The following is a 26,289-nucleotide window of genomic DNA, read 5'->3' as shown; positions in this document are numbered from 1 at the left end:
AGTAAGAGAGTAAAAATGATAAGCAGGAACAGAAGCTATATGGTATAATGCAGTGGTCTTCAAATTGGAGTAGATATACCCCTTTAATTACTTGAAGATTTTTCTAAGAAATAGCTAGGCACATAAATATATTTAAGGAAATCAACTGCTAGATCTAAACTTCTATAAAATTTTTTCCTAAAAATGACCTATGTGAGAAAGTGCCTCTCAAATATGATATCCTTTCCCATCTCCCTTCTCACAATTATCCTTCTCTAGCTTTATAGGAAAAAAAAAAAAAAAAGTCATGCTCTTACACATCCCCAAGAATACTACAGGACATTGTTTAGGGCAGACAAACTGTGGGGAGCCACAAAAAAATAAAATCTCATGTATTTTTCCACTACAGGTGCTCTCAGCTTAAGTGAGGACCAGCTCTCCATATGAGAAAACATCTTACCATCTTTACTCTTTCCTACCAATTTATTCCCCCTCTTTCCTAGAAGAATGAAAAAAAAAAGACACAAACATACATACATACATATATAACACATACATACATATATACATACATATATACATACATACATACATACATGAGTTTAAACTGCTTTGGCCTTCAAAGGAACAAAACCATACAAGATCATGATGAATAATAAAGAAGTATAAATGTGAAGGCTGAGAAGAATGAAACTTGAAAGAACTAATGGAGAATTAGAATTCAAGCACGTTCTCTGAGACATGGGCATTCTCAAATACATGCTAACGTTCTAGATTTCCGATTACATGATCCTTTTTATGGAGTGCTAAAAGGGTAGAGATTGGGAAACGGGATTAATTGAAGAACAGGCAATAACAAGAGAATAAAGGAAAAAAGGAGAGAGAAGGCAAGGCAAAATGACTTAGTAGAAAAGGAAGAAACCCTTGCAAACAAAGAAATCCTACATTTTCTCTGGACATATCACTAGTAGCACATGCAAAAAATCAATATATACTTTTTTAAAAGAAAGGATTAAGTAGAAGATAAGAGAAGATATACAGGTCACAGGGAATAAAAAATTAACGGTGCCTTTCTATACAGACTTGAAACAATTCTAGTCACTGAAGGGCAGTAGGGCTGGGGAAGGTATCTCCCTTCCTACTGTCCTTCAGTCTAATATCTACTGGAGACATTACATTATTCAGTGATACATGAAATACTTTAGACTTATGTTTTTCTAGTAACAGTTATATATTAATCAACATGCAGGTTTACAATCTAATTTTGAGCCTTACTTTAAAGTTTTTATCAGCAACAATCTTGTATAATCTACCACGACTATACATATGCATCAAGTTTAGTAAAGCAATTTATGATACAGTCTGCATATGTGAAATGGAAAGCCAGAAGCTAACTATTATTTTAACAAGCTGTCAAGATATATAGAGTTTTGCCAAAGAAACATTGATTACACTGGTCTTTTGAAAAGTAGATAAAACTTAGAATTCCCTAAGCAAACCATAGTTACACAAAATTGTCCTGAGACTCCTATGAAGCATATGACTCAAATGCTACCAAATTCCTTCATAAGTGAGATTTATTTCCAATAAATTATATATCTCTGCTTTAGAACTCTGATAATTTGCAGCCCATTTTCCAGTAACGTATTTTTATCATTTTCTATTGCTGAATAAAAAAGAAATTAAGGGACAAAGAGAAGATCATGACTAAACTATCCAAATTTTACTACAATCTTGAAAAATACACATCTGTTTACTTCCTGTTCGTCTGCCACTAAATCTCTCTGGGGAGGCCCAACTTCCAATTCTCTGAAGTCATAAGGGAGAGGAAATAAAGTAGCAGGTTGCTATAACTCTCCAATTCAAAAGCAAATTACTACTCTATTCAATACAGCAATCTACCATAATCTCCTCCAACACTTCTGATCCTCTTTACAGTACTATTTTCTATAGCACTTATCTCCTAACAAAAAAATGTACACAATTACTATACCTATTATGTCTCTATGTATGTCTCTTCTTGCTAGAAAGTAAGCTTCAAAAGGGCAGGGATCTACATCATTTTGTTCACTGGCCAATCTCAAATACCTAGAACAGTGTCTGACACACAGTAGGAGTTCTGAATAAATAAACTCTCACTTTACCTGTATCAAACTCACCACCGGAGGTAGCACTACCTAAACTACATGTTGTTCCAATTCTAGTTACTTAATTTGCATGTGACTTTTCTAATCCTCGTGTCATTATCATAGATTAGTGTCCATAGCTACAACTGGAAGTAATCTATGCACAGTGCAGCCTTCATTGAAACCCAAATAATACTTCTTTTCTTAGCTGACCTCATTTTATGGCCACAAAAACTCAAAGCATCCCACTGTATAGCTTGCTTCTTCACTCTTATTTAGGCAGTGTCTTCACAGTTTCCTGCCTTGAATACCTCTCGTATAAATTTACCACCTTAATTCTTTTTTGCGCACATTTTCCTTGATGCCTTCTCCCCACCATTACAGCAGATTCACTCTTCTGATTTTCCACTGATCAGCACAGCCCTTCAAAAACCTTCACAAAAGACCGTAAGAAACAGATTCAGAGACACATTTGTGAAGCTATTCAACAAATTTAAGTGTGATTTTAAAAGTATTCATTTTAAATTGGAGCATTGTTTGATATCGGTATCTTGCTTTAAACTGATTAAGCACATGTAAAGATACATGCTACCAATAGAAGAGGATGAAACCGAGAGATCATCTTTATGGTTAATGGGGAGCCACTGAGAGGAAAGCAAAACGATGGAAGGATAATTTTGGGAAGTCCAGGTAATTGACTGGTTATCCCTCACCAATGTCTTGATCCAACCCAAGAATCACTCTTACACAGCAAAACTCAATCTTTCTTGTTCTTTTATTTGTGGCAAGGGAAAGATCCCTAAGATAAAATGCATTTATAAAATGATTGCCTTACAACAAGCACTCAATAAATATTTGCTGAATAAGTTAATGAATCAATGAGTATTTCCCTATGGTTTGGGAAGTGGAGCCCAAGTTGAATGCCAGACTTTCAAATGTAAAGGGTTACGTCTCAAAAATATACTTTACCAAGCTAATAAACATAACACTTAAATAACTATATCTGCATGCTCAGTAAGAACTTTATGTATTCATATATTTAATACATCAACAAAGCATTGTGAGACAACTTTGTAACAGCAAATTGAAATCATATAAACAACTTTGGACTTCTTGAGGGTTTTTGGTTTTTGTTTGTTGTTAGAGACAGGGTCTTGCTTTGTCAGCTAGGCTGGAGTGCAGTGACGTGATCGCAGCTAACTGAAGCCTCGACTTCCCGGTCTCAAGTAATCCTCCACCCCTGCCTCCAGAATAGCTGGGACCACAGGTACAGGCCACCACACATGGCTCATCAAGTGACAACTTATTCTCAGTCAAAATTCATGGGCAAAAATAAAGTTAAACATTTTAATTTTAATTTACTTTCAATTTTGAAAAAAGTATATATTTTGTCATAATAGCTTTGATTCTGCTCTCCATCAAATACATTTAACTTTCCATTTTTCCATATTTAAGCAATTAACTCCATTAAAAAATAGGAAATGATTCATTCTCAACTCACTAATGGAAGTATAAAAGGAATTAAATACAAAGACTCGCTCAAATATAGCTAATTTCATTAATAATTCCTGTGTATCATTTCAAAAAAATTGCTAAAAAATATTCCTAGGAGTCTTCTTATAATTTTTATAGTTTCATTATTAAGAATTATTGAGATAATTTATTTTAATTAGGTGTGTTTTCATAAAGTATGTAATCAATAAGTGTTTATAGATTCCTTATTTTCAAAGCTTTTTTTAAAGTTTCTCTTTACCCAAAGATATAATCAAGATTAAATTCAATTTACTGACCCAAAGATATAAATGAAAAATTCAAAACCATTAACACTCTAATTCAGCTAGATGGAATGATGACTGATTAAGGGAGAAGCTATAAAAAAACATCAGGTAATTATCTTTCTAGCATGGTCTGAATGCAATCCTTCCTATGAAATTAAAATTTGATACAAAGTCTATCAGGAAACCTTCTAAATTCTAAGATTTTTCAGGAAAAATTGTGAAACACTGAAATATGCAAACTATTAGTAGATGTCCTATTTAGTATACCCTTCCAGATTATCTGATTCAGTAAGAATATGAGCCTTACATTGTCTTTCAGCTACTTTACAACTATGTAGTTGTAAGATACAGAATAATACAAGTAATTCTTTTCCATAAAAATGCAAATAAATTGTGTCCAGTGAAATTAAATGGATAATTGGCCTGAGTATATTAACCAGTTTTGCATCTGTTGCACATTCATTTCAGCATCCTCGATTGCCTATATATGTATGCTCTTAAAATTCTCCTTTGAATAATTTCTAACATCTTACTGATCCCCTCATTAATTAACGAGCTTAATAAAGTCTTTGATACCCATTCTTTTTATATTTGAATAAAAGACATGATTTTAACCTTTCTTTAAAAGTATCCCTTAACATATTCTATCATTAAAAGTATGACTTTTGAAATAATATCCACCTTCCATAAGCAGGCTTTCTTAAAATTTCCATTAAGACATAAGTCATCCATTCAAATCACTCAAATTAAACTGTTGCAGCATCAATATTTTGAATCCAAATATGAATGAATCCAAGGCACCATCATTATATGATGTATGTTTACTATTTATATATATCCCTAGAAGGAAAAAGGCTGTCAATTAAACTACGACATAATGCTTTTTTATCACTTAGATTTCATTTTTTGGATATCTGTATCATATATTCCACTGTTCTGCTCCCATGCCTCTACGTATATACTTGAGTATATATAACTTATCTTTCCAAGCCTAAATCATAGGATTTGGCAATTATTAGAATACCTGAAGTGTACATAACTCAATTAAACGTTGACATTACAGCCACATTCACACATGTACAGATAACAACTCCATCAAAACCACCACTTACCCAACATGGATTTTGAATCTATCAATTCAAAGAAGCATCCCAGTTTCAGATACGTTCAAATATGAAAAAAATAGACGTCTTAGAATCCATAAAACACCACAAATGTCAGTGTAAAAACATATAGCAGGATTATAAATGGCAAATAGCTTACAATCAGAAAACCTATTACTAGACGGTCATCATTTCCTTAAATAGTAACACTAGGTTAATCCACACAGACTGCTAGAAATTTATGAATCTTAAAGCTGACGCCAAAATCACAATGAAGCCAAATAACTCCTTAGGGCAAGAAAAGGTGAGGTCCTTGACTGAACTAAGGTTATTCAATCTCTTGTTTACTAAAAGAGTGGTGGGGATGGTTTGGTCTCTAGCAGAAGGGCAAACAAGATGGTGTCGCATAATGGAGCTGGCTTAAAGCAAAATAATAAAAATGAAAAAACACTCATTCCTCTACTTCTACTTCTAAGAAAATTATGTTCTTTCTTTCTGATGTACTGCTGACATTCCTTTCCTCTTTTCAATCCTAGATTAGTTAACAGCTTGTAAAACTGCTTTTATTATAATGACAGTCTCAATCAATGTATCATAAGGCTTTTTGTCTAAAGGATCATCTCTCCAAGTTGTAATCTCTTTGAAGACTAAGGAGACAAAAGTCTCTATTGAACTCTAAGGTCTTTTCCAAATTAAAAAGCAAATATTCTAAATATTTATGAATGATATCAATCAGACTTCCTGCTAAATTTTACTTCTTAATTTTTAGCCTTTTGTAATATGTTATAAAAGTTTCCATTGTCTTTGTATTGCTGAAGGCTACAATATTGCCTAGTACCTAGTAACAGCAAATAAATGTTGGTAAACTAGAAATTGACTCTTTCTCACAATGGCCTTGATTCTCACAATTAACCTAGGAAGTAAGTACAGCAACAATGTTTATTCCCATTTCATATATAAAGAAACTGAAGGTTGGAGAATTTAGGGTTTCGCTCTAAAATCACAGTTAATAAGTGACATTGTCAAAACTGAATCACAGGTCTTTTGTCTCTAAGTCCAGAGCAATTCTTACAGTTACAGACTGAACATCCCATGCCTAGATTTCCTTCCCTCTCTCTTCTCTTACCTACTACATGATGCTTGACTCAGGATTCTGGTTTGCCGAATTACTGAAACCACATCAACACTGAGTCAATAGTAATTCTCTGCCTGGTTACATTTACATTTTAGCACTGATATTGTAAAATTAGGTGCAGCAGAGATTATTGGAAATACACATATTGACGGTCAGGTAGCTTACTTCTAGTGGGACTAGCATATTTAATTTTCCTGTGTCTCAAGTCCTTCATCTGCAAAAGCAGGTGAAATGCAAATGATCAATAAAGTCTTTTCCTAACTAAAAACCTAATATTCTAATACTTATCAATGATGCTAACTCAGATTAGCTGTTACATTTTACTTAATATTGGCCTTGAAAGAAAAAAAGAAAACTATAAAAACCTATCTGTTAGATTCTGCAGTGGGCCAAAAACAGAATATACAGACAGAAATTTAAATACATTCTGACCATACTACTTGACTAAGGACACTGTCCGTACCAATTTAAAACTAGAAGGTTTTAAGGATAAATGAGATCTATACAGGCACAATTGTCACAGCTGTCCTTCTAGGTATACAAGATACTGAAACATTTTACTGGCCTATAACTTACTTTTTCATACAAGACAAAACTATATTTTTCTCATTACAAATGCCCTAGCTCTCCCCACAAAGTTATTGTGAAGTCTCCAAATATTGCTAATTTGTCCCTTAAAGCAAAAATATAGAACACTTTGCGACATATGAAAAATGTTCACCATGTCCTTTAGTTGCTTCAAGATACAGCATATAAATCTTTGAGTTTCTAAGCAGAATCATACTACCTAGATATTTTTGTCTAAAAGATTTAAAAGTTACATTTGCTACCTTTTTTTCTTTCTTGCAGCTTTCAAGTCACTTAGCCTGCTCCAGTCTCCGAGATATACATTATTTTTTCAATAAATGAATAAATAAAACTGGTATTTTTGACTACTTCTTAGCATAAATCTTTTCTTTGTATCAAGAAATGTTCGAGTGCATTTTCATTGTATGACTAAATTTCTATTAAAAATGTAAATAATTTCTGCTTGCGCTATCAAGTGTTTAATTAAATGTGGTTTTTAAATAGTCAAAAGACTTTGATCAATTTTTATAGAACGCAGCAGGGCACGGTGGTTCATGCCTGTAATCCCAGCACTCTGGGAGGCCGAAACAGGGGGATCACTTGAGGTCAGAAGTTTGTGACTAGCCTGGGCAACAAGGTGAAACCCCATCTCCATCAAAAAACACAATTTAGCCAGGCGTGGTGGCATGCGCCCGTACTCCCCAGCTACTCGGGAGGTTGAGGCAGGAGAATCACTTGAACTCGGGAGGCAGAGGTTGCAGTGAGCCAAGATCGTGCCACTGCACTCCAGCTTGGGCGTCAGAACAAAACACCATCTCAAGAAAAAAAAAACTTATGAAATGCTATTATTCTATCAAAAATAAACATAATACGCTTTCTATTTTAACAAATGAATAACTTACCATTGCACCACCCTAAGTTACTAGGAAAACCACCCTAAATTACCAATAAAATTGTTCCTCCTATCTTTCTCCTCTGCCTCTGCTCTATTTCCCTTCAAAAAGTTCTTTCTCCACAATTTCCTCAAACAGAAAATTTTCCTGATTCTCCTATCCCTCTCTTCCTGTCTTCTTCCTGTCACTCTCTTCAAGATCCTTTTCCTCTTCTCTCCCACCAGCATCCCCGTTTGATTCTCTGCCTATATTCTCCTTCATCTTGATTCACTCCTTCACAGCTCATCTGCTTCCACAAGATCAACTAACATTTCCATACTGATGAATCCCCAAAGAACATTTTTAGCCTTTATTTTTAACCAGTCTCTGATTCTATATTTCCAGTTGCCTTCAGGATATGTCTCCTTGAATGACTGGATACACTATTAGAATTCAAAACTTCCAGTTTCTCTACATCCTCCTCATCTCCTTGTACATAAACTCCATGCTTGGGGACATAGAATTCTTCTATGTAATCCTAACAATTTAAAATCTTCACCATTTGCTAGTCCTTACACCCAGAATGAATTACGTTATCTGCTTTATGTCACCACAGGATGCTAAAATGTTACTGAAAATAACCACTAAAAAATGTGGCAACTGTTTCTAATACAAAGTGATGAGTTCATTACATTCTATGAGTAAATATAATAGAGTTCCCTCTATTTTCCTACTAGACATCTGTTTCTAATTTTTCAATATTACAAAGAAAACTGTTATCTTTATCATTATACATATTTTCATATTTACTAATATCTCCTTAGTGTAGGAGTCCAGAAGTGAATTTAATAGGAAAAAAAGATAAGAGAATTGTTAAGGTTCTTGATAAATACTGAAAAGCTTATTTCCAAAACAGTATTATCACAACAATGTTAGCTCAATGAGTGCAGGAATCTTGTCCCTTGTGCATATGACAGGCACTAGTAATAAAAAATGACAATAAACAGTAAGTACTCAATAAATTTTATTTAAATAAACCAATCAACCAATCAGGTCTATGAAAGTACTTAGAAATAATAAATAAACATTCCTTTATGTCTTTATTATATCTTTATACTATACTTACTTACTCCCCCTTTAAGAGTAAACATGTCACTGCTTTGAGCAATGAAATACAAACAACAGTGGTATGTGATACTTCTAGTCACAAGTTTTATGAGTCATTTATCGTGTCCTTTCCCTCTGTCACAGCAACCTAAATGAGAGGCAAAAGTTTCTGGTATTATTATATATTATCATTAATTTCTTACAGTAAAATATAACTTTTCCCTTAAAACATACCCTTTTTACTGATCAGAAATTCACAGGGAACTCCCTCTTCAGTGCAGGGGGATCCTATGGTAGGAGGATTACAAGTGTACACTGTCATTCCTAAGAAAGAATATGGAGCAATAAAGGAAATTGCTAAAGTCTGGAAAGCATTCTTGGCTTTCTGCTTTGAAATGAAACTGACTTTGAAAATCAGAATGTGAATAAAGTTATCATAGATTTCAATGAAAGAAAAATGCTTCATGGAGTAGCTCTTAGTATTACTACACCTCTAGAGGACCCAGAAGACAACTAGCAGGCAATATGCTTCATTTTGAAATTCAGCTGTGTGGGCTGAATCACCTTAGCATGAGGGTCGAAGGAGTACAGGGAGAGAGGGTAGCCAGAGCCTCAGACATAAATTGTAACTCACACTTAAACTCATTTGAAATGCAATAAACAAACTAAACAGAATAAGCATACAACTACTTGGGCACTCAAATTGAGTTTTTTAAGAAATTTTAACTGTTATTATCTAAATGCTATAAGGAATATTTCTTTCACAAATACATCTGAACACATTGATGTTTAAGAGTTTTAGTGCAAATTCCAAGAACTAAAAGAAAATAGAGGAAGACAAATTAGAAATGAGAAGCTAATTTAATGCCAACAAATTAATCTTTCAGAAAGTTAGAAAAAAAGAATAAAATAGTCACACTATTTTATTATTGTTTTGTTTATACTTCATAAACAAAGGTATTTGTGGGAGATTTTTAAGTAAATGTTTTCCTTGTCTTTTTTTTTAAGTGGTCAAAGAAGAAAAGTTAACCAGGAGATGAGAGGAATGAGAGCAGTTATTTGCAAATTTTTCCACAAGGAAAATCCTATCAGAATCCTTCTTTGATATTATTTGTCCCTATAATTTGTTCCCACAATTGCCAAAAAAAAAAAAAAAAAAAAAAGATTACAGTCAGGTTGCATGATTATCTAAAGCCCAACATGATGGATGTTCTATGTTTTTATCACGATTCAAGATTATTGCATTTTTCCTATTATAACACTAATTAATGGTCAATATAAAAATATGGACTATAATGAACAGCAGGCAAAAGGAAAAAATACACCCACAAAACTGTAAGACTATGACACAAGTAAACCACTATTCAGCATTTTAGTATCGTTTCTTCTCATATTTTTCCAAGCCACGTTTTTGCTTACTTGATTCTATATACTTGCTTAACCATCTTATTCATTTATTTATTTAACAGCATAAGTTTTTTCCCATGGTACCACAAACTCTTCACAGGCTTCACTTTAGGTATGGTATTGCATCAAGTGTACATTCCACAATGTATATTTTGTCTTAGTGTTGGAGAGCTGCTTTCAATTTTTGTACCATTACAAATAATTCCATTAGGAACCTATTAAACATGAGTCTTTCCAATATTTCAAATTCTTTTCCTAAAATACATTCCTCACAACTGAAGTACTATATATCAAAAACAACAATCAAAATTAAAAGCCAATATGATAGCTGGGATTTGGTACAAAAAAACACAGTTTGGGGAAGCAGATGGGAGTTCCAAGTGAAGCACGTTTAGATTTTTTCAAAATAAGACATTCAAACAAAAAATAAAAAGCGAAAAAAAAAATCATCCTGAAATACACACACACATACATGCACACGCACAGGAACACACATTCTAGCAAAGATGAAAGTTTTTTTATAGCTCTTGCTACACATTGCCAAATTGCTTCCCTAAAGGGTTGTAATCATTTTTATTCCCAATATTTAGCTTAAGGTTTATAGTGAAGGCTTTTTTAACTCCTCTTTTCTTTGAAGTCTTTGTACATTGACTTTGGCACATCTCTGCAACCTACTGCAAATTTTTCCTATTGAGATATGTTCCTGAGTTTTCACTTTATTCTGGAGACTGGAAATTGCTCTTAAGATGCTCTCTTTGTTCATCATGCAAACTTGATTCCATGTAGAATAAGAATTGGATAACAGTACAATGATTTACCTACAGGGATGTTTTTCACATTGTTTACAAGGCAAAAATACATTTAACATAATGTTTAGTAAAAACTGGAAACAGCTGTTTCTGTATCACTTGCAGGGTCACAGCATTCCTTCAAAATGTATTTACTGTCATGGAAAAAAATAATTTGCCACTATAATGTTGAGTTTTTAAAAGTAGGCTACAAGATTGTTTGTATGACACAATTCCATTTTATATAGATCATACACATACACAGGCACAAACACAGAGATTTAAAAAACCTGGATGTGTATGTACTAAAAGACAGTATCATCTTGGGGAGTTGATAAGTGATTTCTAGAAACATCTTTATATTTATCCATATATGTTTATTTTAATAATAATTATTCTAAATGTATAATTTTTAAATAATCAGCCAAAGTAAGACTCAAAGTATAACCAGTAATTGTTTGAGCAACTTATTATGTACACATGACAATTTCCAGCTTGCTTACATAAATAGTCTCCCAACTGGATACATCTTAGTGAATTTATAATCATTAAACAAAGTAACAGACAACATGATCATCACCTGAATAACATTATTTTTCTTCTAAATTTTCAAAAGAGAGCTTTGTGGCCAAAGGTTTTCCAAAACTGCCTCATATTAACAAGAAAATTTTGGCTCAAAGTAGAGATAAGAAATTAATGAACCAATGAAACACAGTTAATTACATCTAGAAATTAATGATTAGGATATTAAAACTTGTAAAATCTAGAAATAATGGTTTTCCTTTTTAAAAAGTTTTTTTAATTATTTATGAATACATAATAGTTGTATTTATTTATGAGGTACAGGTGATATTTTAATATAAGCATATAATGTGTAATCATCAAATCAAGGTAACTGGGATATCCATCATCTCAAACATTTATCATTTCTTTGTGTGATAAATCTTTTCTTAACTAGAAGTTCAATGATAAAATGTGCTTGTGGCCCTAACTAAAACCCTAGCATGTCCACCTCTAAGAATTCTAATACAGCTTGTCTATAGGGTCCTAGCTCTGTCCCCGCCATTAAAGTTGTGTGACCAATGGCAAGGTCTGCATCTCCAAAATCAGTATTTTACATCAGTTGATTTCTAAGGTCTTCATGGCTCTATGGCTGTATACACGCAAAAAGACACTGGAAACAAATCCAATCAATAAGGAACTGTTTCATGACACATGGTATGTTATCCCACAGGGCTGCCATAACATAATACCAAACACGGGGTGGCTTAGAACAACATAAATGTATTCTCACAGTTCTGGAGGTCAGAAATCTGAAATTAAGGTGCCAGGAAGGCTATGTCCCTCCGAAGGCAGTAAGGATCTGTTCCATGCCTTTCTCCTAGTTTCTGGCAGCCTCAGGTGTTCCTTGACGTGCATATGGCCATCTTCTGCCTGTGTGTCTTCACATCATCTTCCGTGTGTGTGTGTGTGTGTGTGTGTCTGTCTGTCCCAATTTCCCATTTATAAGGATACCAGTCATACTGGATTAGGACCCAAACAAATGACACCTCATTTTAACTTGATTACTTCTGTAAAGATGCGGATCTTCAACGTTTTTGGGGGGATCCAACTCAACCTGTAACATGTGGCACGCTGGTTAATCTCTGTTGCCCTCTAAATCTACTCCCTGCTCTTTCTGCTCCACATCCCAGAGGCTAACCTCTGTGAACTGCACCATCCATGCTTCTTTAATTTCTAGCCTCAAGTTGCGGTTGGCAAATGGGAGGCACCTGCTCAAGATCACGATACAACAGAAGAGAGAAGGGAGGGTATTTATTGCCACTCCATACCCCCACCAGGCCACTCTTTTGGTAGCAACTACATTCGGCTATCCACAGTCCTATTCCCTATCCACTAGCCCCACTCCCATAATTCTAGCTCTCACCAGAATGGGTAATTCCATCCCTACCTCTTTTTCCTTCTGGCATCAGGCTATGATGACATCCCACTGTTGCTAGTCCCTGGGCACTTCACTATCATTCAATGACTGCATTCTGCACTACCACCCATCCCTCTATAATGAAGTCCATTCATTAAACTCTCTTCATTGTCCCCATTGAATGTACCACCTGTTTCTCACCAAGGCCCTATCTGGTACAGAGGGATAAGCCAATTCTTTAGAGTATTTACACAATTTGTTTATCCAAATTCTAAAAAGTAGTTTAGCCTCAGCATGGCTGCCACAAATTGAGATTTGAAATAAAATTGGTAGTAAAGACATCACTTTCTATCATATATACATTTGCTACTCTTTTGCTCCTTTCCTCTTTCATACTTATATCTTAATCTAGAAGGATATGGCAGAGGTCAGGAGCATGGATTGTGAAGGCAAACTGCTTCACTTTGAATTTAGCCTCTACCACATACTAGACTATATAAGTCCAGTTAATTTACCTCTCTGTATACTAATAAAATGGGTATAAAGGTAATAATGTACAAGGCCAGGATTACAGGTGTAAGCAGTCACAGCTACTTGGGAAGCGAAGGCAGGAGGATTACTTAAGGCCAGGAATTAAAGGTTACAATGAACTGTGACCATGCCACTGCACTCTGCCTGGGCAACACGGGACATTTTATTTATGTCTCATAAATAAAAAAATAAGTAAAGTTTACAAGTCACAGGACTGCTATGTGAAATACATGCCACATTACTTACATTAATTTTTTAACAGTTAAATCAATTAATCTATATAAAGTGCTTAGAACAATACCTGGCTTGTAGTAAGTGTTCTATGAGCATTGGCTGCTATTATTATTAATTTTTCCTCTGATGTTTTTCCCTTGACCTACACATTAAGTCAATCTAGCCTCAATCAAATGTATGCTGGGAATACACACCAATCAAATGTATGCTGGGAATACACACAAACACGGCCAACTCTTTTTTTTTTTTTTTTTTTTTTTGAGACGGAGCCTCACTCTGTTGCCCAGGCTGGAGTGCAGTGGCAAGATCTGGGCTCACTGCAAGCTCCACCTCCCGGGTTCACGCCATTCTCTTGCCTCAGCCTCCCGAGTAGCTGGGACTACAGGCACCTACCACCACGCCCGGCTAATCTTGTTTTTGTATTTTTAGTAGAGACGGGGTTTCACCATGTTATCCAGGATGGTCTCGATCTCCTGACCTCATGATCTGCCCGCCTCAGCCTCCCAAAGTGCTGGGATTACAGGCATGAGCCACCGTGTCCAGCCAACACAGCCAACTCTTTAAATTTTACTAGGTAAACTACCCATTGTCCAAAAGGTCATTAACACCTGCCATTTCTGCCATAATGGGCTCTCTGACCCCTATTTGGTGGTACATCCTAAGTCCTCAGGTGTTTTATTTGCTTATAACACATTTTTTGATGACTGCTCTCAGTCAAGATTCTGATATTCATCAATCCCCTACCTGGGCTATTTTGGCTATATGTGAAACATTACACTCCCACTCACTTCCCAGGGTCTATTTCGGCTTTTAAAAGACAGTTTTCAAACCCCTACTTCAGCCAAAGAAATGGTCCTTAATAGTGCTTTTCCTCCCAAAATACGTGTACTTAGTTTTGTTTAATTGTTGGGGGATGGGGAGGAGTAGTAGTGTTTGAGACCAGGCATCACTCAAAACAAAAAAATTAAAAATTACCAAATTTAGTCGCTTTTTAGGAAAGGGTACGGAGTTGGGGAGTGAACATGGGAAAAGAAATCCTCATTGATCTTAGCAAATTATAAACCATCTTTTTAGAGTAAAAATAAACACATCAAAAAAACTTATTTAAAAAATTCCCTTACTTGGCTTAGCAGAAATATACCTCAGTTACAATAACTACAATTAACAAAAAGTGATTACTGTTACTGTACAAAATGGCCCTGAGATGCAGTTATGTACTATATCTGTGTATTTATATAAGTACATCTATCAATCCATCAGAAATATCTAGATCTCAAGAAACGTTGAACTTAGAAATGAGAGTACAGTAGGCCATCCGTATCTGTGGGTTCCACATCCATGGATTCAACCAAAAGCAGATCACACACATTGGGGAAGAAACTGTACTAAACATGTACAGACATTTTTTTCCTGTTATTATTCCCCAAACAATACAGTATAACAACAATTTACATAGTATTTACATTGTATTAGGTGTCCTAAGTAATCTAGAGAAAAGTATACGAAATGATGTCCATAGGTTATATGCAAATACTACACCATTCACACCAAGGACTTGAGCATCCTTGGATTTTGGTACAATTGAGAGGTCCTGGAACCAATTCCCCATGGATATGAAGGGACAACTGTACTAAGTATGAGCTAAGAGTAGTAGCAGGAAAGTTCGTAAGTAAAAAACCAGATTGACTAAATAGCAGATTAAATCACTGATTAGCAGAAGACCCAAGTGGTCAAAAGCACAGCCCCTGAGGTGAGAAGGCCCTGGTGTAGATCCTCACCCCAGCACCTACTGAGTGACCTTGGGCAAGTCACCCGGTCTCTGTGTGCCTCAGTTTCCTCACTATAAAATAATAGTTCTAACCTCACAGTGCTATTGGAAAGATTAAATGAGGTAATATATGTAAAGTATTTAGAACAATTCCTGACACATAGTAAGCTCTTAAAAACTTTTAGTTCTAAAATTTCCAATTCTATATACGGTCCAGAAATATATTCAGTTCTGTAAAAGATGGTATTCATTTTAAAGGGAATATTTTGTTGCAGTTTTTGGCTTCTTTTCTCCTACTTATGTGAGTCACACTGCTCATACTCACTTAAACATAATACAAGTCATTTTACAGAATAAATGTTCAAAGATGGCTGGTATGTACATTGAAAACAATATGCCAACTCCTGAGTTCATGTCTAGACTTCCTCGGGATTACAGAGATGGTAAGGTTAATTACCCTTTTAAATATGATCAGTTTATTACCTTGCTATAGTTTTCAGAAAGGGGCAAAACATTCTGAGTATGTGCAGAAATATTCCAGTTGACAATATATTCATTACTGTTTATGACCTCCAGTATTCTTTCAAATTCAGCAATTAAGTATTTAAACAAACACTCCTGAAGTAGAAGCAAAAATCACTTTCTCAGACTATTTAGGACTTCTTAAAGGTCTCCAAGAAGTAGTACACTCCAATTAATATTTATCCTCTTCCTCAGAGCATTGATGCTTACACTGCCTAAGGGAAGCCTGTTGTCAGCTAAGGCAAATGAGGTTAATAATAACAGGATTTGGCTAAGAAAAAAAATAAGCTGCACTTTAGAGAACTAACATCTCATCTCACCTCAATTAAATATGCTAGGAGAATAAAGAGGTCAGGAAACAACCAACTGTAAAAATATTAGTAAATAGGTAACAATTAAAGTCATTCTTTCTCATCCCAGCTAGATATACTAATGGCCAAAGTTACTTTTTACTTACATTAGTATTACCTCAGGGGATCTATTTTTTCCCTATAAAAGTCAGCTGAGCTGTACAGCTTAACCAAGATAAACCTCTATATTAGTTTCCAAGTATAGAAAGCATGTGTGTAAATAAAACATACATCATTCATTGTTACCTGGATGTTATTAACTCTTGCTCCCAGTAACTAAAATATCCATATGGGGATTTACTTACAAAAAAAAAAAAAGAAACATGCTTATTAACCTAATTATGGGTATCACATAAATACATCATATTGGCCCATTTATTATGAGTATAGCGGTGCTCTAGGGGCCATACTATCCATATTTGATGGCTAGTTTCTCCCAGTAGCCATCAAGAAGCCTAAAATCTCATCATTTGAAATATTTTTAAGTCTTGACTTTTAGAGGAGAGAGAACTATAAAAGAGAATGTCTACAGTTAAAGATAGAACAGCAGTCTAGGACTCATATGCAATGTAAGAAGAAAATGGAATCAGCAGAAGTTCTAAGCAGGAAAGTGATATTATCCAAATTATGTTGGAAATAAATCTGCTAGCAATGTGGAAAATGTACTAGAGAAAACATATCACAGTCAATGAAGGAGAGATCTATGTGGCACCTGGACTTTGCAAATGGAGAAAAGAAAAATATTCAATAGATATTTTTCAGGTAGACCCAAAAAATATTCAATAGATATTTTTCAGGTAGATCCAGTCTAACTGGATACAGATGATCAGAAAATCCTAGAAGTTAAAGATGGAAGTGAAGTCTCTAACTTTGACGTGTAACTAAATATGATGCCAAGAATCAAAATAGTAACCAGAAGAAGAAAACAAGTTTGGTATGGGCTAGGTTGGGTTTGAGACGTCTGAGGAATATCATCATACACATATATCCAATAGAGAGCTAAAATTACAGGTATGATGCTTCAAAAAGAAATCAGGTAGGCAAGAAGTCAAGAGCAGTGGACAAAGGGAAAACAAAGAGGGCCAAAAAAGGAACCACAAAGCAGACAAAGCTAAAACAGAACCAAGAAAAAAGGATGTAATACACAACAAAGGGCAAGAAAGCTTCAAGGAGGAAGTATTCACAGTGTGCATTTCTGCTAAGAGATGAAGAAACATTTGTATCGTGGCCATCAGATTTAGCAATTAGAAGATTTGAGAATTTTTCCAAAGAGTTTTTGTAGAATATTAGAGATAGAAGTCTGATTTTACTAAACTAAGGGAGTAAGTGACTTAAGGAATTGAAGAGGATTCACAGATGTTTCTTCCCAGAAATATCTCTTTCCAGATGTTTGGAAATAAACATCACTATTCTTTCCAGATGCTTGGAAATAAGAGCAAAATGTACTGATTTACCTGTAAATCTTGACAGATTCTAGAGAATATAAGTCTCTGTCATTATTGTATAGAGTAGAGAGGAGAAAACGAAAGGTAATTAAAGCTGACTCTAAAGTCTCTAAATTTGATTCATGGGTATAGATAAAAAGATGCTATAACTTTAGCAGCAAAAAAGGTCCAACACAGTAGCCAAAAGCCACATGTGGTTACTGAACACTTGAATGCAACTAATCCAAATTGAGACGTGCCAAATGAAACCAACACCAGATTTTTAAGACCTTATTTCAAAAAAGGTATAATATCTCATTAATATTTTAATATTAATTACATGTGGAAATAACATTTTAGATATATTGGGTTAGAAATTATTAAAATTAAAATTACACTTGTTTCTTTTTTCACTTGTTTCAAAGTGTTACTAGACAATTTAAAATTACATATATGGCTCATATTATATTTCTTTGAACGTCCCTGAACATTCAAAATGTTATCCTCTAGAATAGATACTAAATTAGAAGAACAGGACTCAGAAAGGTTCCATCAGAGCCAGCCTATATATATCACATTAGTGTGAAAGTTAATGAAGAGGTCACCCAAGACAACTTCATGACTTTATAGTTTAAGAAAATAAGGTCCTAACTAATTTAGTGGCTTACTCGGGTCACCTAGTTACTAGAAACAGAACCTAGACTAGAACCTAGTCCCTGGGTATATTTCCTCTATTATTCCACCACTTGAAATGTCAGTGAAAATTTAACAGTTATATACAATCTTATTCTACACCACATTCAATAAAATGACTTGTTAAAAAAAAAAAAAAAAACTTAAAATCACAATCTCCCTAAGAATATCCTTTGTTCACCAGTCAACTTGTAATTTAACAGATATTGTAAGGTATGTCAACTCATGATTCAGTTTTGTTTTGTTTTACTGTGGGCATATATATATATATATGTGTATATATATGTGTGTGTGTATATATATATGTATATATATATACACACACACACACAATCTGAATTTACTTCAATCAATTCCATATGAATTTTAAAGAGAATATCCTCCTCTCAAGTACACACCTCTTTAAAAAAAGTTCTAAGAAAACATATCTGGAAAAGTTCAGAGAAATTACTCTCAACCATTATATTATTATCTGCCATTTGATAGTGGTAACTTATTAAGGCCTCATGTTGCTCAATAATGTAATATTCACACAAAATTAAGACTTATATTCAAAATATAGCTATAGTATATGATGATATACTGTATTTCAAATTCTGACAAGATTTAAAATCCTGCTTTGCTCAGTGAAATCTTCAGACACTCAACCATTATGTTGTAGGTAAACCACAGTTCCAGAATCACCAAAAATTATAACCAACCAAAATCTTTAGCTGTAATTTCTTCAATATTCCAACAATTATAATTGTATTTACACTTTTCATTAAGAAAAGACACAATTATTTAAAAAATTAGTTTTTTCATGCTTTCCATGTGAAATTGAAAAATAAACATCACTTGAAACTTTAAAACTTAATTTTTATGAGACATCTTAATAAGCTAATAACTGTTGTAGTCATGGTAGTTATTTCCTTTGTAGAAATATTGTTCCAAAAATAGTGCTATGCTGAATGCGGTGGCTCATGCCTGTAATCCCAGCACTCTGGGAGGCTGAGGTGGGTGGATCACTTGAGGCCAGGATTTCGAGATCAGCCTGGCCAAAATGGCGAAACCAAGTCTCTTCTACTAAAAAGAAAAAAATTAAAAAAAAAAAAAAAAAAAAAAACAATGCAAATAGTGCTGATAAAAATGAATAACGATTATTTGATTAAGTAACATACTTATTTTATTTTGTACATATACCCTATATTTACTGTAACAAATAAAACTATTATTGTCATTCCAAAATGACATTATTAAAAGTAATAAAAACAAAGAATATCAGTTCCACTTCTTGAATATTTGCTGTTATTTCAATGTTATCACATAAATAAAAAGGAAGGTGAAAATCTAGCTAATAGAGTTAGCTATTCACAGGGTGTCTATGCTTTCCATAGAGGAGTTTTCCGTGGCGATCTGCATGTCTTCTTTTCTTTGCCTGGCTGTTTGTGGCCCCTCTTCACATAACTGGAGTTAGTGTATTCATCTATTCCAAAGTTATTCCATCTGGACTCCTATGTGGCAGCCTTCCCCAAAATACAAAATACAAAAAAATACAAAAGTACAGAGCCACATGTCATTAAAACCTGAGCTTTACCACATCCTTAAAAGTTTTCAAGTTTTCCTTGGTTGTATATGTCCCCTTTTAGCTTACTATATAGCAGATGTTAAGTGTCCCACTGTTGACTATTCTTAGCAAGGCATAATCCAGCATGGAGCTACAGAGTATCACTGCTCCTTCAATACTGGCAGACTGAATCACATTGCTGGTGTTTCTGTCAACCTACTTCATGTTAAGAATAACTGACAGTTGATAGTCATTACATTGCTTAAGCATCTGTGGTAGATTCAATATCAATATTCTAGAGAATATTTGCAATAAGCAGCATTTAATAGCATTTGTTCAGCCACTGTGGAAAGAAGTTTGGAGGTTTCTTAAAGAACTTAAGACAGAACTACCATTTGATCCAGCAATCCCATTACTGGGCATATATCCAAAGGAAAATAAATCATTCTACCAAAAAGATGCACGCACTCATACGTTCATCACAGCACTATGCACAATGGTCAAGACATGGAATCAACCTAGGTGCCCATCAACAGTGGACTGAATAAAGAAAATGTGGTACAAATACACCATGGAGTACTACGCAGCCATAAGAAAGAATGAAACCATGTCCTTTGCCACAACATGAACGCAGATGGAGGCCGTTATCCTAAGAATAAATCAACGCAGGAACAGAAAACCAAATACCGCAAGTACTCACTTACAAGTGGGAGCTAAACATTGGTCACTGATGGACCTAAAGATGGCAATAATAGACCCTGGGGACTACTAGAGGGGGGAGGGAAAAGGGGGAAAAGGGCTGATAAACTAACTATTGGCTATTATATTCATTACCTGGATGATGGGATCAATCATACCCCAAACCTCAGCATCACACAATATACCCAAGTAACAACCTGCACATGTGCCCCCAGAATCTAAAATGAAAGTTGAAATGACTTTTCTTTAAGTCCACAATATGATCAAGTGTGCTAAGAATCATACCTCCTTGAAAATAACGAAAAACATCACTTCTCCCATTTCTAAAGCAAAAATGAATATTCAAAGATAACTGCAGGAGGTTAAGTTCATTAGCCAATATTCCCCTAGCACCTAAGGCAGTTTTCTTTTTTTTTTTTTTTTTTTCCAGTATGATCTTATTACTGCCTAATTATCCATATTGCTTTTCTTCCTTTCTGTTAAACTGAAATTCACCCAAGTAGTTTAACCTTTCATTTAGAATCAGGAAACACACTCCCCTCCCCTCACTGATAATTGGCCTCTTTCTTTATTAACTGATTTCCCCCCTTGATTTATTACAAATCTTTTTTGCCAAATTTGGATCCATTCTGTTAATACATTCTTTATCTTCTTTAAACTCAATTAGCACAGTGTCATTGTTACCAAAGCTTTCCTATTATTTCTTCAAGTTCTTATTGCTCTTTAAAGATCCTCTAGTAGAATAATGAATTTTTAATAAACCTGGAATATTTTAATGATTCTTACTTAATTCTATGGTAAAATTTATGTGAGACATACTATTCTTCACACTGAAATGTTTTCTACTATACTGTCATAATACTATATGGTAACTTTCTAGCAAACCAAATACACAAATCCTTGCAATGTAACTTATGACTTCTAAAAGTACAGAAAGCCATATTATAATTATCATATCCATAGCCAAATCAAACCAAGTCAGCTTCTTCAACAGCAGTTCCAACATCCATACAATTTTTAACAAAGTGAAACCTATACTTGTGCCATCAGTAAATATTAATGTAACCTCTGAGTATGAGTAAATCTGTCACTAGATAATGCAAAGGAATAACCTTTCAAAGGTCCTTGAGGTTTCTCATTAATGGAAATAAACAATTTTTTTAAAAGGCATTCCTGCTCTCTTCTTGGAAAGAAATACTTTCCTGAGCTCCAAGGCACTGATAAAATTTGGTCATTTTAAGCCCTTTCCCTTTCTTATCAGCTACAGACACATTTCCCAGCCTTGCCACCTCTACTCACCAAAACTGTGCCTCTTTTTTCTAAAAGGAAAAGAAAAATTAAAGGTATCCACTGACCTTGGATCAAATAAGGTTATGTTTAAGTTTAGTTGAGAGATTTCTTCCACTTTTCCAAGACCTAAACTATGAAGCAGAATACAGACTATGGTATCTTTATTTAGCAAGAACCAGTGGACACTGTGTTTACCGGTGGGAAATACATCTTAAGTTGACAAGAGAGATGGAGATAACCAGAACAAAATTAGCCATTAAATTAGCCAATATTAAAAATTCTACTCCCAGAATAAATTACAAGAAATGAAGAAACAAAGATTTCTACCACTATCTTATTTTGAGTAATTTTAAATAAATAGGAAAGGATTTTGATCTCATCCTTCTGTTAAAACGTCTACTTGCCAACGTTTATATTTGCAAATTTCAATAATTGCAACTACAGATATAATCTTGATAAGTATATATTCATTTGATGTCTTTCACCAATAAAGACCTGGTGTTCCAAGTCTCCTATCTGTTCCAGAACTTCTACTTAATGTGTCAATATAGCTCTTCTTCTTTAAAAAATTTCAAATCAGTTTTGACTCCAACTTTAAAACTATGCAGCATAGTTTTCTGATATCCTGAGGGATTAATTCTTATGTTGAACTTCCTAACAATTCCATTTGATCCCTAAAGCTATTTTCATGCATTTTTTAAATGAAAGAGACCTGAAAGATCAACTGGTCTGTACCTCTCATTCTGCAGATGATGTAATTGATCCAAGAACAGTTAAAATAACCTGTCCAGGTTCACTCAGCCAGTTAAAAATGATGCAACTCAAAGCAGAAACAAGATCTCCCAAAGCCTAGTCCCATAGTCTTGCACTGAAGAATAGGCAAATAGAGGCTTTCAGATTTGTTTCACAGAAAAGAAAATAATACTTTTTAAATTAGTCAATTCTGTAAATAAAATTGGTGTTTTCAAACACTTAATAATCTTTTGTAAAAGTACATTTCCTTGTACATAGTAAAGGTGGTTTTAGAACTGTCTGTATTTTTTATTGCTTAACATGATTTTCTATTGCCACTGTAACAAAATACAGCAAATTTGGGGGTTTAAAATAACATCTGTTTATTATCTAACAGCTCTCTAAGACAGAAGTCTAGTAAGTTTGGCTAGGTCCTCATATTAAGATCTTTCAAGGCCAAAATCAAGGTGTCAGCGGGTCTACGCCCTTATCTAGAAATCCCAGGATAATCTATTTCCAGGCTCCTTAAGCTGTTGGCAAAATTCTGTGTAGTTGTGAGACTGAAGTACTTGTTTCCTTGCTGATCTTTGAGTGAAGGTCATTCTTAGCTTCTAGAGGCAGCCTGCTTTCCTCTGCCCATGGTCCCTGAATCTTCAAAGGCTGTAACAATGTGTTGCATCCTTCTTGTCCTTTGGATCTCTGACTTCGTATGCTGCATCTCCCTAACTACTACTTCTGCCTCTGTTTTTAAGGGCTCATGTGATTACACTGGGCCTACGTGGATAATCCAGGATAACCTTTATTTTAAGGTAAACTGATTAGTAGCCTTATTTACATCTGTCCCTTTGGCAATGTAAAGTAACTTATTTATGGATATATCATCTTATTATATTCACTATCCAGGGAATTAGAGCATGGAATCTGCTTTGAAACCGAAGTTCTAATTATTACATTTGCCTCATATTTTACTGATGTATCCTTAAGGAAATATGACTGATTTTCTACAGATCATATTGTTCGAATTCTAACAAAATAAGGAACTTTTCATTCCTAATATTTATATATCCATTTCCAGGAACAGCTCTGATTGGCCCTGCTTAGGTCCAGTGCCCACCCCTCTACCAACCACCAGGGCTGGCTTCATGGCAATGTGACCAGTGCAGTCACACATAATCCTGGGCTCAGAAGGGACACCACAATTGGGGCTTAATGCTCTGAACCTACCAATTAGAAATTCTTAACCCTATGAATTTGTTTTGTACAGGAAGTCCAAAAGAACAATTGAGCATGTGCTAGGGGCTTGTTTATCTGAAAAAGAATGCATTTCTCTTTTATTTTTTAAGAATATTTCCAACAGGTACAACATTCTAGATTGACTTTTTTTCATTTATGACTTTAAAGATGTCATTCAGTTATCTCCTGTCTTCCATCAGTTGAAAAGTAGGCTACATTTTTGCTTCTTTGAAGCTAATACATCTTTTTTCCTTTTAAGACTTTTATCGGCCAGACTCAGTGGCTCACACCTGTAATCTCAGTACTTTGGGAGGCCAAAGCAGGCAGGTCACCTGAGGACAGGAGTTCAAAACCAGCCTGACGAACATGGAGAAACCCCGTCTCTACTAAAAATACACAATTAGCCAAGTGTGGTGGCGCGTGCCTGTAATCCCAGCTACTCGGGAGACTGGGGCAGGAGAATCATTTGAACCCAGGAGGTGGAGGTTGCAGTGAGCCAAGATCGCACCATTGCACTCCAGCCTGGGCAACAAGAGCAAAAATCTGTCTCAAAAAAAAAAAAAGACTTTTATATTCTTTGGTTTTCAGTGGTTTGACTGCTGCGTACCCTAAATATCTATCATTGTATTTATTCCACTAGTGCTTTTTAATTCTGTGGATTGATGTCTTTCATTGATTTTGGAAAACTCTTGGCCTGAATCTATTAAGATAATGGTTCTTCCTCAATTCCTACTCTTCTATTCTCCTGGGACTCCAATTAGATGGTGGTCAGCCTTTTTCACTATTACACTATTTACACTATTGATTGTACATGCCATTCTTTTATTCCCTCCATACCCCATTCTATATATTTTCTAATTGACCCATCATTCAGTTCACTAATTCTTTCCTCAGCTGTGTCTAATTTTCTATTAAACTAATCTACTGAGTTCTTCATTTCAGTCACAGTTTTTATTTCTAGAATTTCTTTAAATTACTTTTATGGATTCTTATTCTGTGCTGAAATTATCCATCTTTTCATCAGTTTTTTTAAAAATACTGATTATAATTTTTTTCTGTTTTTGGAGAGAGAGTCTTACTCTGTCACCCAGGATGGAGTGCAGTGGTGAGATCATAGCTCACTGCAGCCATGATCTCCAAGGCTCAAGTTATCCTCCCTCCCATCTCAGCCTCTGTTGTAGCTAGCTGATTCTACAGGCATGCAACACCATGCCCAGCTTTTGTTTCTTTGTTTTTGTTTAAGTAGAGACCAGAGTAGTCTTGCTATGTCACCCAGGCTGGTCTTGAACTCCTGGGCTGGAGTGATCCTCCCACCTCGGCCTACCAAAGTGCTAGGATTACAGACATGAGTCACCACACCTACCCAATTATAGTTATTTAATAGTCCATGTCTAATCATTCCAATATCTGGATTACTGTGAGACTGTTTCTATCCTTTCTTGTTTTATGTTGTTTTTCTTGGTCCTGGCTTCTAATATGCATGGTATAATTTTTTATTAAATGTCAAGTGCTGTGCATAAAAAAAATTACAGAAACTCTGCATGATGTCTCTTGCTTCCAGGAATGACCGTTAAAGTAAAGGCAGACCACCTTAAAATCAAGATTGGGTTTATCAAAGAATACATTTTGATTTTTGTAAGTAGTGGCCTATTTATAGTTCTTCCTAACTCCTAGGATATAGCCCCACAGGAATCCCAATGAAAAGCTTAGAGTGTTTTACCAGGGTCCTTCTTCCTCCTTCCTGAATTTTAGCTTGCAAGCACTGTGAAACTGACAAAATTTCTGCTTACCCTCTCACCATCTTAGCTATTGCTGCTCGGCTTCTCAGCTTGGCCTGTATCGCTTGCAAATTGACAGAATCTAAGGTGAAAAATGACACAAATACAGGGCTCACTTCAGTATGTTTCCTTTCATTCTTAGATCTTTAACCCTTGGTAGTACTCCAACGCCTTTAGATATACTTTTTTTTTTTTTTTTTTTGAGACGGAGTCTCGCTCTGTCGCCCAGGCTGGAGTGCAGTGGCGCCAACTCCACTCACTGCAAGCTCCGCCTCCCGGGTTCATGCCATTCTCCTGCCTCAGCCTCCCGAGTAGCTGGGACTACAGACGCCCACCACCACGCCCGGCTAATTTTTGTATTTTTAGTAGAGACAGGGTTTCACCGTGTTAGCCAGGATGGTCTCGATCTCCTGACCTCGTGATCCGCCTGTCTCGGCCTCCCAAAGTGCTGGGATTACAGGCTTGAGCCACCGCGCCCGGCCATACACATTTTTTTAATCCAGTTTTTTTCATTATTGACAGTGTAGGCCTTAGTTTGAAATAAACTAGTCCATTTACAGCCAGAAATAGAAATCAGCCACTGACTGATCTGTGGCCTATCCTTACGTATGCCTCTATATCTTACTGATTCCAAAAGTATTTAAGATAGGTTGACACACCTATGTGATGGTTGATTTGCCTTGTGTTCTATTTCCTGCTTGAAACC

General features: G+C 35.1%; 1 protein-coding gene across 12 annotated transcripts in view; it reads right to left on the bottom strand.

The window, feature by feature from the left end:
- The window catches only part of IMMP2L (inner mitochondrial membrane peptidase subunit 2), an 871,433-nt gene that overhangs the window by 766,511 nt on the left and 78,633 nt on the right, over positions 1–26,289 (bottom strand). The window contains exons 5-6 of one of the 12 annotated variants that reach the window (XR_002520741.1): positions 8,902–8,991; positions 8,567–8,815 (exon numbers count right to left, since the gene is read on the bottom strand). The exons of 8 other annotated variants lie outside the window; for them this stretch is intronic. Coding sequence is in view for 3 of the 4 variants with exons in the window: in XM_021935338.2 (XP_021791030.1) it covers positions 25,608–25,665 (58 nt within the window). In the remaining variant the exon portion in view is untranslated. 3 more of the 12 variants (XM_021935342.1, XM_021935341.2, XM_021935338.2) reach the window with 3 other exon arrangements.

Source organism: Papio anubis, chromosome 4, assembly GCF_008728515.1.
Source record: "Papio anubis isolate 15944 chromosome 4, Panubis1.0, whole genome shotgun sequence".
NCBI classification, from domain to species: domain Eukaryota; kingdom Metazoa; phylum Chordata; class Mammalia; order Primates; family Cercopithecidae; genus Papio; species Papio anubis.
The sequence above is the reverse complement of the archived record's forward strand: the minus strand, read 5'-3'. Positions and strand labels throughout refer to the sequence as shown.